The sequence below is a fragment of the Rhinatrema bivittatum genome, chromosome 7 (assembly GCF_901001135.1).
Source record: "Rhinatrema bivittatum chromosome 7, aRhiBiv1.1, whole genome shotgun sequence".
Lineage (NCBI taxonomy): Eukaryota > Metazoa > Chordata > Amphibia > Gymnophiona > Rhinatrematidae > Rhinatrema > Rhinatrema bivittatum.
Genome location: NC_042621.1, coordinates 6004151 through 6023486, shown reverse-complemented (window position 1 = coordinate 6023486; position 19336 = coordinate 6004151). Strand labels below are relative to the sequence as shown.

The window sequence follows — 19336 nt, the reverse complement described above, 5'->3', positions numbered from 1 at the left end:
ATACTCCAGCTGAAGTCTCATTAATGATTTGCAGAAAGGCATTTATTGCCTAATTTTTTTCTGTCCTTGTGCACTCTGCCCCTTCCTTGACATGCAGTTTTGCAATCTTGAGATCATCAGATGTGATCGTCCCAAGATCTCTCTCCTTGTTGCGTTCTGCGGCTGTGGTAGGCCACGACCACGGTCCCCCTACCTTACCCGCGACGGCAAACTGCCGCGGGAGTCCCGGGGGAAGGTCCCGATTTGAGGCCCGTCGCTCCGGCACGGGTCCCTGTGCTGCTCGCCACAGGGGGAGCCGTCCCTGCTCCTCCCTCACGGCGTCCAGCAGCGTTTTCCTCCGTGGAGGAAATCCAAGATGGCCACCGCCATCTTTAGGCAGGAGGCTGCGCCTCCTTGGCTGATTTAAAGGGACCTGATCCCTTTAACCAGCTGCAGCTGTTCCCTATCAGCCAGAGCAGGGGAAGTATAAAAGCCAGCTTCCTCTGCTCATTCCTTGACTTGGCAACGTCCTTTGTTCGTCAGGTCTGCGTGCTTCGTTGAGTCTTCCTGTGCTTTGGATCCGTTCCTGTCTTGTCTTGGTGTTCCTGGTTCCTGACTTTGGATCGGCTAGCGGTGATTCCTGGTATTGACTTCGGATCGGCTAGCGGTAATTATCTGGTGTGTGACTTTGGACTGGCATGTGATGATCCCTCGGTGTGTGACCTTGGACTGGTAAGCGACTTCCCTCTGGCACTTGACCTTGGACTCCTTCTTGACCGCCGTCTTCAAGGGCCCGCCTAAGTCCCAGCAGCCGGGGTCCCTTCGGGCTCCTCCCGGGGGGGGGGACCACGGGCCTCCAGGGGTGAAGCTCCAGTCAGCCCTTGCACCGAGTTCCTTGACCTCCCAAAAGTCCACCTAAGTCCCAGCAGTCTGGGTCCCTACGGGCTCCTCCTGCGGGGACCACAGACGTCCAGTGGCGAAGACACAGCTCCTCTCTTCTCGTGTCTGCATCTGCCTCCACAGTCGCCTCAGTCTCCAGTGCCGAGGGTCAGCTGGTCACGTCTCCTGCTCTGCCTCGCCACCCGACGGGAGAACCTACGGATCTTTCCTAAGGTATACCATCCTCAAGTCGGTCCAAGGGTTCACAAGCCGAGCATAACACTCCTATTTGCTGCACATCTGTACCTTCTCCTTTCTCCTCCCCATCCCACCTCCCTTCGGGTAGTGTGCTCTTCAATTTCTATGCCAATATTTAATAGATTAAGGCATGGAATTAGTATATTAATAGATCGATGTGTGAATAAATCAGCATACATGGGACAGTATATGAATAGGATCAAGCATTAATGGTTCAGTATTTAACCGTCCCATGGTGAGAGAGAATTAATTTGTAAGTATTTAATGGGGCAGTGTATAACTGGGTTAGAACATGCCTAGGTTGGTGACTGCATGGATCAGAGCATTCATAGGCTAGTGCATAGAAGAGTTAGTATAATGTGTGACTGGGCCAGTGTGTGAATGTGTCACTGTAGGCATGGATCAGAACTTTAACGGGCCTAGCATCCTAATGGGTCAGTAACTCATGCATGTCCTCCAGTGGTCAGACTTCATCTGGTCTCAGTGGTCTCTATGAATCAAATGTATAAGCCCTGCAGGACAGGAATAATAGAACAAGAGATGACATCAATAGTTCATTTAAAACTGCATCTTTTCTCTCATTTGTACTGTTAGTTTTTTTTCTCTTTTTTTTTTTTTTTTTATGTGTACAACTATATCTGAAGTTTTCCCCTTCCTGCAGGGACTCTACACTAGCAGCTTGCTCTGAGAATCTAAATACCCTAGAAGCTCACCTCAAACCGAGGGCGCCCCCAAATGCCTGGGAGTCAACAGAAGAAAACAGGATACACCCTGTACATCCTCATCCTGGACAGGATTTCAGGATATCTGTAATAAATATGCATGAGATAACTTGCATATATTGGAGAACTGGTGAGTACCAAAAGCATCTCATGCATATTCATTGTGGCAATTCTAACCCAACTGGCTAGGTGTGCCTGCAGGAGAGGGGTGGGAAGCACTGCTTTAGATTATCTTCCTTTCTCATCAAGCAACAGAATCCTCTGAGAAGGGGTTTCAGTACAAAAAAGAAAAAAAGTCACCGACCCCTCGAAAAGCTGACAGGGTTCAGATTCAGAGCGCTTGCTGCTTCGGGTCTTCCTGCTGCACTATTTTTTGTGCAGGAAAGCCTACGCGGATTTTGGACAGCAGGGGCGATCCGTGGCTCCGATTCCAGATAGGCGCGCAGATGCTATTGAAATCTCGTTAGATACCCCCCCCCCCCCCCCCCTCTGAAAGCCCTGTCAGGCTGCACACCTGCCAGCCTAAGGATCAGACGTGGGGGGAACTCCCCCTGTCTCTGCACATTTGGGGGGAAGCTGCTTGTCAGGGACTGCCCACCCTCCTCTCTCCCCTCAGCTGTCATCCGATCCCGTGCAGCCCTCAGCTGCCAAAAGAAGGGCCGAAAATAGCCAAGCCTTTCCGGATCTGCCCGGGGGGGGGGGGGCATGTCCGAGCCCAGCCTTCCCTCGGACAGCTGAGCACCCGCCGGGGCTGAATTCCTGCAGGGCAGGAGGAGGAGGAGGATGGATGGGGGCCGGAGCCCGCGGAAGCTGCTGCGCGCCGCGCTGGGCGTCCTGCTCCTGCTCTGCTGGGACGGGGGCCGCGCCCGGAATCCCGCGAAAGGCGCTGCGCACCCGAGGTCTGAGGTAAGGCGGCGGCGCCCGTCCTCCCCGGGAAGGGGACGGAGGAAAAGGCCGGGCCGAGCCAGAAAAGTGGGGTTTGAGGCGGCGGAGGGCACTGCTTCGGTCTCTCCGCCTTCGGCAAATTGGGGGTTGGCTTGGGCTCCCCGGCTGCCCCTCTCCCCACACGCGGCTGGGTGCATCCTCCCTGCTCTCTCTCTCTCTTTCTATGGGGGAAACTTTCATTCTGCTTTTCCCTCTCATTTACAATTATTTTTTTTTTCATTGTATCAACCGCGGGAGAGCGGCCGCCTCTCCCGGGCGCGATATTCCCTATGTAAATGAGGGGTCGCGCTAATAAGGAGGCGCTAGGGACAATAGCGCGTCCCTGGCGCCTCCTTCTTAGCGAAGAGGTGGCCGTCAGCGGTCCCCGACGTCCAACGCTTTATTTTACCGGCGAGTTTCTGATCCCGCCGACGGCCACCGCTTAGGGAACCTGAGGCTGGTAAAACTGAGCGCAGGGTTTTCTAACCTGCTGACCGGGGGGGGGGGAGGGGGCGATTTTTTTACTTTTTGCTTCCTCTGACTTAATATTGCTAGGGTATTAGGTCGGAAGGGATACAGGAAAGCAGTATTTTCTGCTTTCCTATACACTTTTCCGGGTTGCTCAGAGTTTCATGCCGGCCCTTGCACAGGCCTTACCCTCAGTATCCTGGCGATTAAGTGCATGCGATGAACGCTTTTAGGGGCCGATGCAAACGAAGTTGCACTGAAAGCGGGCGCAGAGGGTTCAGCGCCCGCCTTCCTAAGGCGCCCCCCCCCCCCCCAGGCACCTCTCCTGGGGGCGCGATGCAATATTTAAATTAGGGCTCGCCCTGTCGAGGAGGCGCTAGGGGCGATTGCGCACCCCTAGCGCCTCCTCGGCAGCGCGCACCCGAGAGAGGTCCACTGTCTGCCGGTTAAGAAAACGGAGGCTGAATTTATCAGCGTCCGTTTTCCGAACCTGACTGCCGGCACCAGAAGGAGTGAATAATTCGATATTAAGGTGTGGGGCAGGTAATATTAATTTATTCACTCCTTCACTTATTGCCGATTGGTCCGTTCACGATCACATGTCAGTGAAAGGACCAATCCCCTGTCAGGATAGCCTTCATTTTCAGGGGGGTTGGCCACTCGTTTTTCGATGCGCTGAACCCCTTACAGTCAGGTCGATACAGTAAAGTGTGCTCCGTCGGAGCGCACTGTCACCCTGCTCTGGACGCGTGTTTTCCCTTACCCCTTATTCAGTAAGGGGAGGAAAACACGCGGCCCACCCGCGGCACCTAATAGCGCCATCAACATGCAAATGCATGTTGATGGCCCTATTAGGTATTCCCGAGCGATCCAGTAAGTAAAATGTGCAGCCAAGCCGCACATTTTACTCTAAGAAATTAGCGCCGCCCAAAGGTCGGCGCTAATTTCTTCCGGCGCCAGGGAAGTGCACAGAAAAGCAGTAAAAACTGCTTTTCTGTGCACCCTCCAACTTAATATCATAGCGATATTAAGTCGGAGGTCCCCAAAAGTAAAAAAAAAAGTAAAAAAAAAAAAAAAAAAAAATTTGAATTCGGCCCGCGGCTGTCGGGCCGAAAACCGGACGCTCAATTTTGCCGGCGTCCGGTTTCCGAGCCCGTGGCTGTCAGCGGGCTCGAGAACCGACGCCGGCAAATTGAGCGTCGGCTGTCAAACCCGCTGACAGCCGCCACTCCAGGCCAAAAGGAGGCGCTAGGGACGCGCTAGTGTCCCTAGCGCCTCCTTTTCCTCGTTTGCACCGCGTCGCCTAATTTAAATACTGGATCGCGCGCACCGGCGAGGGGCCGGTGCGCGCGCCGGGAGAGCGGGCGTTAGTCCGCTCTCCCACGGACTTTACTGGATCGAGCTGAGTATAAGAGTTTAATAGACGTGCGTTGGAAAACGCACGGCCAATCACTCGCAAAAGGGTGCGCTCGGCTGAGTGCACCATACGGTATCGGCCTGACTGTGAGCATGCACTAAATTGACTAGGACTGAGCTAAAATGAAAAAAAAAACCTCACAAAATAACATTTTGTTGTGGTTATTTTGTTGTTTCAAATGGAAACAAAACAAATGTCGTGTGAAAATGACAACACATCTCTGCTGAACTTACATACAGGCCGATACAGGAAAGTCTGCGGGAGAGCGGGCATTTGCCCGCTCTCCCGGCGCACGCACCGGCCACTCGCCGGTGCGTGCGATGCAGTATTTAAACTAGGTCCGGCGGTAGATCCGGGCAAAAGGAGCGGCGGCTGTCAGTGGGTTTGACAGCTGACGCTCAATTTTGCCGGTGTCGGTTCTCGAGCCCGCTGACAGCCACGGGCTCGGAAACCGGACGCCGGCAAAATTGAGCGTCCGGTTTTCAGCCCAACAGCCGTGGGCCGAATTCAAATTTTTTACTCTTCGGGACCTCTGACTTAATATCGCCATCTTCCGGCACCGGCACCCTCCGGGTGCCGGTGCCGGAAGATGGCGATATTTCTTCCGGCTAAGATGGCTAATTTCTTCCGGCTAAGATGGCGATATTTCTTCCGGCTAAGATGGCTAATTTCTTCCGGCACCGGCACAAATTAGCGACCTTTGGGTCGGCGCTAATTTCTGAAAGTAAAATGTGCGGCTTGGCTGCACATTTTACTTTCTGTATCCCGCGCACATCCCTAATAGGGCCATCAACATGCATTTGAATGTTGAGGGCGCTATTAGGTGCTGCGGGTTGGACGCGCGTTTTCCTCCCCTTACTGAATAAGGGGTAAGGGAAAACGTGTGTCCAAGAGCTGGCTAACAGTGCGCTCCGTCGGAGCGCACTGTACAGTATCGGCCTGATAATGAATTAACAGACATGGCTGCACAAAAATATCAGATTTCCTCTGATATATCCTGACACATGCTGCTGCACTTCAGTCCCTTTCTTTGCACTGTGCATCAGACCTTCTGCTGTGTTGCAGCAGCCCCCATTTCCACTGCGAAAATGATATTGTGAGGGAGTTTTGTTACTACGAAACCTTTCTATAGCTATAATAAACCCATCTCTAGCGCTGTCTCATTGAGTTCCCTTCCCTGCAGGCTCAGATATCTTTTATAAAAACATAAGAACATAAGAAATTACCATACTGGGTCAGACCAAGGGTCCATCAAGCCCAGCATCCTGTTTCCAACAGTGGCCAATCCAGGCTACAAGAACCTGACAATTACCCAAACACTAAGAAGATCCCATGCTACTGATGCAATTAATAGCAGTGGCTATTCCCTAAGTCAACTTGATTAATAGCCATTAATGGACTTCTCCTCCAGGAACTTATCCAACCCTTTTTTTGAACCCAGCTACACTAACTGCACTAACCACATCCTCTGGCAACAAATTCCAGTGCTTAATTGTGTGTTGAGTGAAAAAGAATTTTCTCCGATTAGTCTTAAATGTGCTACTTGCTAACTTCATGGAGTGCCCCCTCGTCCTTCTATTATCCAAAAGAGTAAATAACCGAGTCACATCTACTCGTTCAAGACCTCTCATGATCTTAAAGACCTCTATCATATCCCCCTCAGCCGTCTCTTCTCTGGACCAGCACACAAATTAATGTGCAAGAGCTTTGGAGATCACAGAGGTTCCTTCTTCAGAGCGGCTCAAGGAGGGAGGCATAAATCCCCCCCCGGGCAAATGTACTGCCTTCGCTGAGCCTTGCTGTCATGTCTGACAAAGGGGCCTCTTGGAGCGTGTGGAGAGTTTTTATGCTTTTATGTTGCATATCAGATCTCACACCCTGCAGAGGATACTGCGCTATGAGGGATAAGGCACAATTTAAATGGGGTGAAATGAAAAGTTTGTAGATGGGGGTGGCTGGGGAGGGGGTGTGGCTTTGGGCTCCCTCGAGACTATCCTGATGGCTGATGCTCTGTGTTGGCTTCTCCCACACTCAGCCGGTACCAGTGACTCTCTCACCCCCAGGAGGTTCGTAGGGCCATCCTCACACAGATTAATTAGCCCCTTGGTGGAGTCTGAAACATTGTGCTGTCAGCAATGGAGGTCAATGCTCCAAAATTTGCTCATTGTCTAAATTGTGAGCCTAAATTTAGAGAGGCTTTCACTCAAACTTAGGGGTCTATATTTAAGCCTGCCGTTCATTTTTCTAGATTTAGGGGCCTCTTTTTTTCCCAGCCCTATAACTCCGCCTGGATAGCCACCCACAGTTTAGGGACCTGGTTCTAGTCACCTAGGATTCCTACATGTAGGCACTCGGCTCTAATCGATTTTCCAGAGGGGCTGATTTAAGTACCTAACTCCCTTAGGGGTCATTCTTCAAATCGCGATGGGCCATTGCACGAGATAACGCCGTAACGCATACAATAACTGCTGCTTTGCAAATTGAAAATGTAAATTAGGGAAAGGGGAGGAGTTTGGGTGATGCATGGGCGGAGTTTAGGAAAATTTGGGTCTTATAGCGCTGCGGGCAATAATGTATTGCATATTATCACCTGCATTAGTGTCGGCAATAGCTACAGCTATTTCATTGGCACTACTGGGGTGATAGTGTGCACTATATTTATAGTAGAATGATGAATCCAGGGATAAATTAAGTGCCTTGACACGCCTAGACACTTTCAAAATTGGCCCTTACGTGATTCTGTCTAGGAGCTGTGATTCAATTTTGCCCTGTAGCTCTGCCTGGGCTGGGAAGCTGACCTGAACACTTGAACTCTGGCTCACCATCTGTGGCTTCCTGGCTTCAATTCAGTTTTTGGATTTCTTGCTTGTTTACTTTGACTGACTGGCGAATTGGATAAAGAGATCAGCAGTGAGAAACAATACCATTGCTTTTTTAAAAAGAGGAAGAAAGTATTTCTTGTAGGTAAACCTTACCTGAAATAAAAGATTAAACAATATATCCAGTAGAATTTATAAGCCAACAAATGTGGTTGAAGCGTGCAATAGGTTAGTGAAGAAGAGAATGTGGCCAGTTTTCCTGTATGCTGAACTGTTTCAGGAATGGAGGCTGTGATATACTACCCGACTGGACTGCACATATTTTCTTTCAAGATTAAGGGAAAATTATTGATGACTTCATATTTATAACAGCTGGCTGCCCTCATAGATTTCAGCATGGACCAGTGAAGCACATTTTTGAAGCTCTGTAGACCAGTACAGCTTGTAACTCACAGGACTTTTCCATGCGATGATGTGTTTAATTTTTTTTATTTTTATTTCCTGCTCCGTTGTGCTTCCAGCTCAGTCAGAACCAAGCCTGAACCTTTATTTGCAACTACCCAGAGATATTTTTACATCTCCCCCCAGCTCTCTCAGCCATCATTGCCAGGGGCTCCTTCTGGAACCCGTGTAATCATAGGTCTTAACTCTGACCACTAGGTGTCACCATTGTGCAATGACTGTGACTCACCCCCCCCCCCAGGGGCTGGGACTCGCACCCAGGTTCCTCTTCATGGCAGGGGCGCAGCGCTGCCACTGCCAACCCATGCTCATATTTTTCCTGTATGGCGGTGTGGTCGGTAAATCAGCCAGAATACCATTGCACAGCCTTGCACACAGTGACCAGAGATCAAAGTGGAATTCTGTTACTTGGCATTGGCACTTTTCTCCAGTCTGCTTCATCTCCAGAGAGGAAGAAGAGGAGGAGGAGAGGCCAGTAAAGAGAAATCCCACCAGAAGTAGCAATAACAGGATTTGAAACCTGGTTTACCTGGCTCAAAGCCCATTGCTGATGCCACTAGGCCACTGCCTTCTTGCTGTTTTTTTTTTTTTTAATTGAATATTATGATGGGATTATGAGGTGCCTAGCTGCTCAGATCTTGAACAACTGAAGGTCCTTGTATGCAGTTAACATCACAATATGAATGGGAATCAAGGTTAATAAATGACAAAAATAACATGAAGATACTTTTTTACTGGAATAATAAACTTTTAAACTAGTTTTTGGGGGTTGGTGTTCCTTTCCTCAGGTCCAAAAACAGAATGAGCAAATGATGACACTGCCAGAAAATACAAGTGAATGATAAAATGCATTAAAATGATAGCGTGAAGAAGAGGGAGGACGAGGAGGCGTTTGATGCGTTAGAGTAATCGGAAGGTGACGGGCAGTGGAATTTTAGGGCTGACAGTGAGTTTTAAAAACCTCTAGATCTCTGCTGTATTATTATTTATTAACATTTTATAGGGATGTGCAGAGTTTTTTTCATTTCATTTTGTAACAGCGAGCGCTGTTCTGCTTAGTGCATGCTAATTTTAATGCGAAACTGTCCCAGTATGAAACAAAACTGGATGAAAAAACAACCTAAATGTTGAGTCTGCTCGCACAGTAAAAAGGTAGCACCTTATACTGCTTTGTTGTTGTTTCCACGCATTCGGCTGGACTAACACGGCGCCTGTGCTATTTCATCACAACATGACAAATGCTGAGAACCATGAAGGCTGGTTGGATTGTTGCTGAAGTCACAGCTACACCAAGTGTTCATCTTACTGTTGTTGCTATCTTGAGAATATATCATTGGTAAAGGTCTACAAAGCAGCCAGCTGGTGAGCTGGCACAGGTCCTCACCGAAAACCGAGAGGTGAAGCAGCCAGCCAGTCCTGCGCCCCTTTTCTGCTGACCCTTCAGTCCCCTGGGCATTCAAATGCAAGCAATAGTGCCTGTGAATTTTCTTCTTTGGCTTAGTATAGTTGTTTTTGGCATATTTGCTCCACAGTTCGCTTTCAGAGTGGTGCTATTTTTTTTTATTTTTTTTTTTTAGCACTAGAACTGCCTAAGAGACAAAGACAAGTTCACCGGGTGGTGCAGTAAGATTTTCCTTATTGAAGAAATATTTACTGGTATGAAAAATGTGCTTTCAGTACATTTTTTTCGGGGGGGGGGGGGCCATGCCAAGGTGACCACGCATGATGCTAAATGGAGGGCACACGACTGGGCATGCACACTGGTTTCCTTTCCACCCTGTAGTGGGTTATTGCATGCAAGCTCCGAGCCAGTGTCTGGCAATGGAATTCATTCATCCTGCCTCCTAGGCGCCACAAAATGAGCCCGAAGCCTTGTTTTCATGACAATTCCATTAATCGTAGGAACTCCTTCCAAGTAGCAGAGTTTGTCGTTTGCTCTAGTGAAAGTTAAAATACAGATCATTCACATGAATGCGTAGGAACTTCAGGAACGTCCCGAGAGACGCTGCAGGCATGTAACGCACTATAATGCTGCACTTACAAATCAAAAATTGCATTTAAGAAACATTTGGGCAAAATTGCATAGCTGCATCTCAAAAAATGTTCCCTTTGCGCCCGCTGCAAAGTTTCAGAATAATTTCTACTTTGCCGTTGGATGGGAAACACCAAGAAAATGAGCAAACACAACAGAGTGGCTAAAGTCGTTGGCAGTAAACTTCTTTCCTAGCGATTTTGCGTAGGAGGGATGCGCTGGCTGAAGCCCCTCCCCCTCTCGCCCTGTTTCCTGGCGGGTTAAGCCTTTGGGCGCAGTTCTCCGCTCTAGCAGAGGCCGATTCAGTAAAAGTCGCGGGAGAGCGGGCGAGCACGCGCTCTTCCGGCACTTGCACAGCCACTCTCCTGTACACGCAATTCAGGGGGGAAGAAAATGCAAATGAGGGCCCATGGTAAAAGGAGGCGCTAGGGACACTAGCGCGTCCCTAGCGCCTCCTTTTTGACAGAAACGGCGGCTGTCAACGGGTTTGACAGCCGACGCTCAATTTTTCCGGCATTGGTTCTCGAGCCCGCTGACAGCCACAAGCTCGTAAAACGGACGCCGGCTAAATTGAGTGTCCGTCTTCCGACCCGCGGGCCGCCGGCCGATTTAAAATTTAAAAAAAAATTAATTTTTTTTTTTACTTTTGGGGCGATAATTTCTGAAAGTAAAATGTGCGGCTTGGCTGCACATTTTACTATCTGTATCGCATGGGAATAACTAATAGGGCCATCAACATGCATTTGCATGTTGCAGGTGGTATTAGTTTTGGGGGGGGGGGGGTTGGCTGCGCGTTTGACGCGCTATTACCCCTTACTGTATAAGGGGTAAAGCTAGCACGTCGAAAACGCGCGTCCAAACGCGGGCTAATAGTGCGCTCCGCTGGAGCGCACTGTACTGTATCGGCCTGCAGGGGAGAAAGGAATAGTTTAACGTTACTACCGTCCTTTCTTCTGCAGGGCAGAGGGAAGATGTTGCTGGAAGAACTTACGAAAGTCGTGCGTTGTAAAATTATTTTATAAAACAAAGGTTTCCTTAGCAAGTAGAGTCGGCTTCTCAGTTGGGTGAACATGGCCACCAGCAGGCGGGGACGTGACGTTTCAACAGAAATCCAGAAGACGGAACACTTGTCTGAAGGACTTCACACCGCCCAGACCGCGTGAAGTGAACCGTATGTCGGCGGCGCACCGAAGCCTCCAGCCCCCTGGGTCCAAAACACCGCTAGCAAGCTCGCCGGCGCGCCCACACCTTTGGAAGGGAACCCGAAGGGCAACGGAGTGAAATGGTCTGGATCTTGACGCTTTTCAGAAAGCGGGGGGAGACTGTAGGGGTTACTCTTCCTTCTGCCAGGGGAAAAGCCTGGGCAGGTAGGCCGGGCTCTTTGCTTGACAAGCCAGCACACTTCTATTTATTTATTTATTTACTTATTTATTTAAGGTTTTTTTATATACCGATCTTCTTACATAGTATGCAAATCAAATCGGTTTACAGAGAACATTTTAACTTGCTTGAAAGCATTACATATAACGAATAACTATTAAATAACAAATATAAGAAAACATGTAAGAACAATAATTAACATGGTGATTAGTAAATAATCCTATTATACAGATGCCTTGCAAGAGGCTAATGACAGAGTGACTAAATATCCGGAGATTGACACCCCAGAGCAATTTTTCTGGTGCTGCAAAAAAAGAAAAAGATATTCAGGCCACATCTGGAGGAGGGGGGAGAGGTTATCAAAGGTGGGGAACCGTTCTAGCCCACTGTCTTCTGTGCATCCTGGATGTCGCACGTGAATATTCTAGTGCTTATACCGTATGTAATGCTACTAGTGGCAATGATCTCTTTAAAAACTGGAGGAAAAGACCTACAGTTGTATCCCCTTTTTTGGATTGATCTGTGTCACTTTTTTTTTTACAACTAAATCAAGAGATTGGGGGGAGAAAGTACTCATTTTACAAATACAAAATGACAAAAACAATGTATACATATGGTAATTACCTATTACTCATTTCTACGGTTATTTGCAGGCGAGAAGCTTTGTCACGTCGCTTTGCAAGTGCTGGTGGGGGAGCTGGATCGGTGCATCAAGGCTACCCCTATTAAGTTCAATAAGATCGCTTGGCCTTGCATTTACAAGCTCTGGCTACTACGTGGGCTGAGGATTTAGGTATTGGATTGACTGAGGATGATCTAATTAGCCTTTTTTCTTCTCTTGATCAATTAACCTCCCATATTTCCACTAGAGAAGCACAGTTTAAATTAGTGCACAGGGCCTTTGTGGATAGAAGCAGAGGGTTTAAACTTGGCCTCCTTGACACAGAGCTTTGTCTGAAATGGCAGCGGGATGCTGGTACATTGCTGCATATCTTTGTTGGATGTAAGAGGTTAAAGTCCTTCTGGACGGGAATTCAGCATCGGCTGAGGACGGATTTGGAGGCAGCAACAGAGCTGACAGCTATGATTGTTATTTTGGGGGTAGATGTGGAAAATGATAGCTATGATAACGTGGAAAAGCGTTGCTTATAATTAGTGACCCTGCTGGGGAAGAAAGTGAGCTTAACTCTTTGAAGGATTCCCCTCCCAGTCTTTCCTTGTGGAAACAACTGATGGTAAATTATTTTCATAATGCCTTGCTATCTCTGCGGCGAGGGAAGCCTGCAAAGGTAAAGGGATCTCTTCAAATTCTGACTACATTTTGCTGGTAGAAACTCAGTCTTCCATTGCAGATGTCATAGCACTGCATAAATAAACCTGTGCTAGTGTACATTAGTGCAGAGGTGGGTGGGTGTGGATGCTGATGTGAGGAAAATGTTGAGTGAGAGAGGAGGGGGTTTGGTTTTATACAATGGAAAAGGCAAGAGACACAGTTCTTGTTTTCTATCTGTTCATCGTTCAGTTTCAGTGTCGTATGAGCTTTGTAATTGTTTCTTATGCAGCGCGATGTCTCTTGAATAAAGATAATTAAAAAGAAACAAAGGACGAAAACAGGAAGCCAAAGTTCAAAAGAAAAAACTGGAAAATCAACAGATAAAAACTTTTGTTTAATAATGACTTAACAAGCAGAGGTGTGAATATGTCATGATGCCCAGTTTCCTCCGTTGTACAGAAATTTGTACAGGGTTATGACAATGTTTGTTCTGTCAATTTCTGTGTAATCAGTGGATCATTAAACATTAAAGAGAGATTTTCTGTATAAGAAACTAGACAAGAAATGGAATCGGGTGGTTTCCGACAGACACTAACCAATGGCAAGGCAGTTTTTTAAATGCTCAATGTCAACCAATAGCAGGGCAGCTTTAAAAATGTTTCATGACATCACAATGTACTCTGCACTGAGATTTCAACTGAATTGGTCTGTTCCCTATATAAAATAACTTTAGTTTAGTTTATTAGGATCTATAGCCCACTTAATTCAAAAGAAAACTCTTGCTCCATAAAGTTAAATACACACAAACCAATTACAATAAAATTATCCACAATTATTAAGCATAAAGAAAACCTATAAAAATAACATAAAATTAAATGAATACAAATTACAATCAAAAAGAATAAAAAGAAAAGATTCTAGATGTTGGTATCAAGAGGATATGGAAGTGAGAGATGAGGTCATTAGATGCTGTACTGATCTGTGGCAGAAATTTGAATTAAATTAGATAAATCGTTAAAAAGTAATTAGGGAGGAACAGACACACAGATGTAGTGATCTCATAGGGCCAATTTCCCTATAGGAAACTAAACTTAAAATGGAATCCATAAGTGCGACAATAGTATCCTTAGGGTGGCAAAACCACAGACTTGGCTGGCACGGATTGAAAAGTGCCTTAGTGCCCTCTTTTCCGCACCAGACCTATAAGAAAGTCTGTGGTTTCGTTTCAGATTCCTACTAAGCCAGTCCCAGTGGTGCCCCTTTCACGACTGTACAGATCACTCCTTTCAAGGATGGCTTACAGATTGGCCCACAATGTGCATTATATATTTGTGAAAGTTGGGGCTATGTAATTATAGAGCTTACAGACGTGTTAACAAGGTGTCCTGATTTGATTTCAGGTAAACAAAAAAGAAAGAATAGATGTCTTGATCAAGGCATTGTTTACCTGACGGCCATTATAGATCGCCTACCTGATTTGATTTCAGCCTGCGTTTCCTGATGTTGCTCTATGACATCATGCACTGCATTGAAATGACATTCAGAAATGGGCGGACACGAATAACCCGCGGTCCTAAATCAGCTGCTGTCTGTTAAGTATACAATTGCAAGCCTGACATTGTATCTCGCTAACCCAGCGCTGGGAAAGATGTTTACCGAGTGTCTGGCAATAAGAAAAAGGCATTCTTCTGGTGCTGCGTATCAGACAACAGCTGCTCCTTTTTCTTTTTCCGTTTAATTGCCTTTCACAGTCATAAAGTGGATATTTGCCTGAAACAGGTCAGAAAGCCCTGGACCAAGCCAGCTTTTCCATTCATGGTATAAACACTGTAGATGTGGGGTCGGAAAAAGGTTAGCACAGAAAACTGAAGTCGGTGCAGCCTGTATGGTAAAAATAAGCAAAGATTTCCCAAAACTCTTTTTCCAGTGTCTACATTCTTTTGAGCTGGGTGTATGTACAGTGTATGCTTCATAATAAGGGTCTTTCCTCTCAAAAAATAGCTCGGAGCCCTGAGACTTTATTAAATGGTGCAAGGTCCAAAATATGGTCCTGGTTTAAGTTTTGTGGGGTTTAGTTTCAGTAACAGATAGTAATAATAGTGGAAGGTGCAGTGTGCAAAGACAATATGCTCTGTCTGCAAAGCACTGTCACAAAAACACATAGGCACACAAGTGCACGCACACGGCACACACATGTAGGGAGACACACACAGTCTCCCTCAAATACCCCCACACAGGCATATGCACCCACACATACAAATAGGCATGCCCACACCAACAGGCACAGGGACACACAGAAATAGGCACAAACACACACACACACACACACAGAGTACAACGCCAAGTAATGTTTGCTAATATGCTTTGTCTGTAAAGCCCTGTCTTTCAGGTGCCCACAAACAGGGAAGGGTAGGCATAAGTGCACTCAAGCTTGTTCAAGCACACATCCAAGCTCACACAAGCTCATAGAAGTGCACACCCAAGCTTGCAGAAGCTCACATAAGCATGGAGAGGTGCACATAAGTTCATGCAAGCATGCAGAAGCACACACAAGCTTGCACAAGCTCAAAAGCATGCACAGGCTTCCATACATTCACACACACAACTCAAACATTCATATGCACACACAGGCACAGGCACCCACATAGACAGAGGCTTACACATACAGACACAGACCCCCATATATACAGACAGGACCCCACACACACCCACAGGCTGAGGCCTCCTTCCAACACAAGGCAGGTAGACACAAGCAAACACATACAGACATAGGCCCCCATATGCACAGGACCTCACACACACACATACTGAAGCCCCCCCACACACATACACAGGCACAGGCAGACACAGACCCCCCTATACACCCGCAGTCAGACACAGGCACCCGCCACACACCAGACTACCCAAGCAACACAGGGTACTTTTCGCTAGTTATATATATACTAGTAGAAGTGCCTGTTAAAAATGTCAAGGGCAAAATAAAACGCCATATATACATACACAAAGTGACTCTCCCAACCTCTCCCACCCCAGGAACTTCTCTTTCCTCCAGCACAGATAAAAGATGTGTGTAATTGGCTGCATTGACAATTTTGTCTAAAATGTTCTCATGCTGACTCTCCCTCCTACTAGTCCTACTACTCCTCCACTCATTCCCTTTTCCCTTCTCTCCACCTCCTCTTTTCTCCTCCTCCCTTCTTGTCCATTCCTTTTTATTGCCCTCCTGCCAAGCTCCCCCTCTCCTCTCCTCCTTTTCCCCTTTCTATTCCTGATCCCCTCCTTTCTTTCCCCCTGCTTCTCTCCCTCCTTTTCCCTTTCCTCTCCCTGCTTCCCTTGCCCTTCTCTCTCCTCCCTTCCCTTCCCTTTACTGTTTTCTTTCCTCCTCTGCCTTTCATTGGCAGGCACAAGCAGGAGCGGGCTTTCCCAGTGTGCCCCTTATTTGCATTTATTCCATGCTAAATCCTATTAGCAAACGTTATTCACAGTTAGTGCTAATGGGCCTATTTTATAAAGGCCCGGTGACGTGTCTAAGTCCCGGGGCTTTCCAAAAGGGGTGGGGCAGGGGCGGGGCCAGAGGCCTCCGGCACAGTGGCCATTTGCCACGTTGTTGGAGGATCGCATGCCGGCAAGCTGCCGGCGCGCGCAACCTGCGCCTGCCTCCAGCTGCCGGCGCGCGCAACCTGCGCCTGCCTCCAGGCAGGCGCAAAAGGCGAGACAAAAATTTTTTTTGGGGGGGGTTAGGTTAGGGTGCGGAAAGGCTAGGGGAAGGGGTGGGAAGGTCAGGCTAGGAGGAGGGAACTGGGGAAGCCCGCGGGCACTGGCGCACGCAAGGTGCACTAGTGTGCACCCGCTTGCGCGCACCGACCCCTGAATTTATAACATGCACATGCCTGCGTGTACATGTTATAAAATCGGGCGTACATGTGTGCGCGCCGGGTAGCGCGCGCACATGTACACCCGTGCGTACATTTGAAAATCTACCTCAATTCCTTTTAAGTCCTTTTATTCCATTTAGTGCTTGCTAATTCTTTTTAGCGTGCGTTATTTGCAGTTAGTGCTTGCTAATTCTTTTTAGCGTGCGTTATTTGCAGTTAGTGCTTGCTAATTCTTTTTAGCGTGCGTTATTTGCAGTTAGTGCTTGCTAATTCTTTTTAGCGTGCGTTATTTGCAGTTAGTGCTTGCTAATTCTTTTTAGCGTGCGTTATTTGCAGTTAGTGCTTGCTAATTCTTTTTAGCGTGCGTTATTTGCATAGTGCTTGCTAATTCTTTTTAGCGTGCGTTATTTGCAGTTAGTGCTTGCTAATTCTTTTTAGCGTGCGTTATTTGCAGTTAGTGCTTGCTAATTCTTTTTAGCGTGCGTTATTTGCAGTTAGTGCTTGCTAATTCTTTTTAGCGTGCGTTATTTGCAGTTAGTGCTTGCTAATTCTTTTTAGCGTGCGTTATTTGCATTTAGTGCATGCTTTGAATTATGTTATGTGCTTAAATAATAATATTTTGTTATAGTCTGGGCTTTATGAGAATGTGTGCTGAATATTAGTGTAATAAATATTCCAAATTCTACAGAGATATTTGGAAATCTTTGACTGCCGCCATCTGCCTGGAAAGATGAGTTTTCATTGTGTGTCCCCCCCACCTCCGCTCCTACCCCCACCCCCACCCTCAGAGTTGGACTCAGTACTCCAGATAAAGAGTTGCCAATGATCGATATGAACTCATTTTCAACAAAGGGTTCTCCCTTTGATTTTCTTTTTCATTCTGGGAAAGCAAAAGAGGGATGGATTTTCATTTTCTTCAGATTTTTCTCTGGTGTCCAGTGAGCACTTAACAGGGATGTGCATTTGTTTGGAGCAAATGGGTAAAGGGCAGCGAATGAGACCATTTTTGTTTAATTTATGGGTCCCTGAAATGAAAGGAGTGTGCCCATGAATTGAGTGAAAATGTTCGTTTCATTCGTTTATGTTTCCCATTCAGGTCTATGGCCCATTGAAAAGTGCTGCAGTGAGACTGGTAACTATAGCAACCAAGAAATTCCTGAGTGAGGTCATAGCTGGGATGGAGCTGAGCAGGAAAAGAGGGCAAGTAGGCAGGATGGAGGGCCAATCAAGGTGAAGGTGACCTCCTGATGATGTACCTTGAAGGTCTTAACTGCCACTGTGCCTTGCCACCATACTCCTGATGTACCACCTTGGGATATTTCTGACATACCCTAAACATTAGGGGTCTTGATGCCCCTCTGCCTTGCTGCTATACCCTGATGGCCCATTTGGGGGACTTGCCGATTCCCTGCTTTGCTCCTATACCCCTTATGCTACACCTTCCGGGGTTTTGCTGCCACATTTTCTTGCTGCTATGCCCATTATGCTACATCTTGGGGGTCTTTCAGCCATTCAGCCTTGTTGCCATTCGCGCCTTTACACCTTGGGAGTCTTGCTGCTTTACTCCGGAGCGCACTGTACTGTATCGGCCTGTAAATTAGATAAGAACTACCTTGATATCAATGTAGATGTTTAATAATGAACCAGAATATGTGTTCTCAGTGATTTTTGAATTTGAAGAGTGGACATTAACGCAAAGCATATGTCCGTTGACCGTGAATTTGAATGCTAATACTGTACACTGTTGTGATCTACTTTTGGAACGACGGTATATAAAACGCCTAAATAAATAATTAAAAAATGAAGGGTCTTGCTGCCACTCTCCTTCCTGTCATCCATGCCCCTGATGCTACAACTTGGAGTCTTACTGCCACTCTGCCTTGTTGCCATACCCCAGTCTCTTCACGTTGGGGTGTTCTTGTCCCTGAGGGTCACTGGTTTGCATTTCTCATGGAGTCTTGGTGCCACTCTCAGTGGTGCTTCGTCCCTTTATCTGTGCCTGGGTATTTTTAATGCCATCTCTGCTGCTTTGTTCCCCCTTCGGGGTGCCTTAGAATGTTCATACCACTCTTGGTGCCCCTTTGCCCCTTTTGTGTTCCCTTCAGGGGTTCATGCCACTGTTACCGGTGCCCTCTTTTGAAGTCTTGGGGTGTTCTTGCCACTCTTGCTGCTGCTTTGCTCCTCTGATGGTGCCTTGAAGATCTCTTGCCACTGCTGGTACCCTTTTGCCCCTTTATGGAGCCTTAGGCTGTTGATGCCACTTTATTACAGTTCTGGTGCCTTTCATTTCTCATACCCCTTCTGTTGCTGTATTCCCACTAGTTCCATTACAAATGAATAGGAATCCCCAATTCTGAAGCTTAAAATAGGCTGCATTTCTTCCTCCATTGACTTTAATGGGAAACAAAACAAAAAAAAACAGATGGAGTGAATAAATTAATGTATTTTTTGTTTGAAATGAACCAAACAAACGGAGGTGACCTACCAAAACAAAAATGGTGCCTCTGCACATCCCTAGCACATTAATGGGACTGGTCATAGTTTTTATAATTGCCACAGTAGGCATTTTGTTTGCTGGTACAAGGGCTGTGCACAGAGGTGTTCACATTTAGCTGCTCTCCAGCTGAGCTAGGATATTTGGCGGCACGGCTGCACCGATGAATATCCCCAGCTATCTAAAAGTTAGCCGGCTAACTTTAGGACAGGTCTCTGGCACGACCAGAGTCAGCCGGATAACGTATATCTGGCTGAATATCAGACTTAGCCAGATAACTTATCCGGCTCCCTCAGATCCTCCCAGTTATGCCCCCATCCCACTACTACTTAGCCTGCTAACCATTTAAGCCAA

The 19336-nt window shown here is 47.2% G+C and overlaps 1 protein-coding gene across 3 annotated transcripts in view; it reads left to right on the top strand.

Annotated features, from left to right (window-relative positions):
* The first annotated feature begins 2364 nt into the window (after window positions 1–2364).
* WFDC1 (WAP four-disulfide core domain 1) overlaps window positions 2365–19336 on the top strand; it is a 49742-nt gene continuing 32770 nt past the window's right edge. The window contains exon 1 of one of the 3 annotated variants that reach the window (XM_029608100.1): window positions 2365–2744. In XM_029608100.1, the coding sequence (XP_029463960.1) occupies window positions 2626–2744 (119 nt within the window). In that variant the 5' untranslated portion in view covers window positions 2365–2625. The remainder of the gene's footprint in view (window positions 2745–19336) is intronic. The other 2 variants (XM_029608101.1, XM_029608105.1) reach the window with 2 other exon arrangements.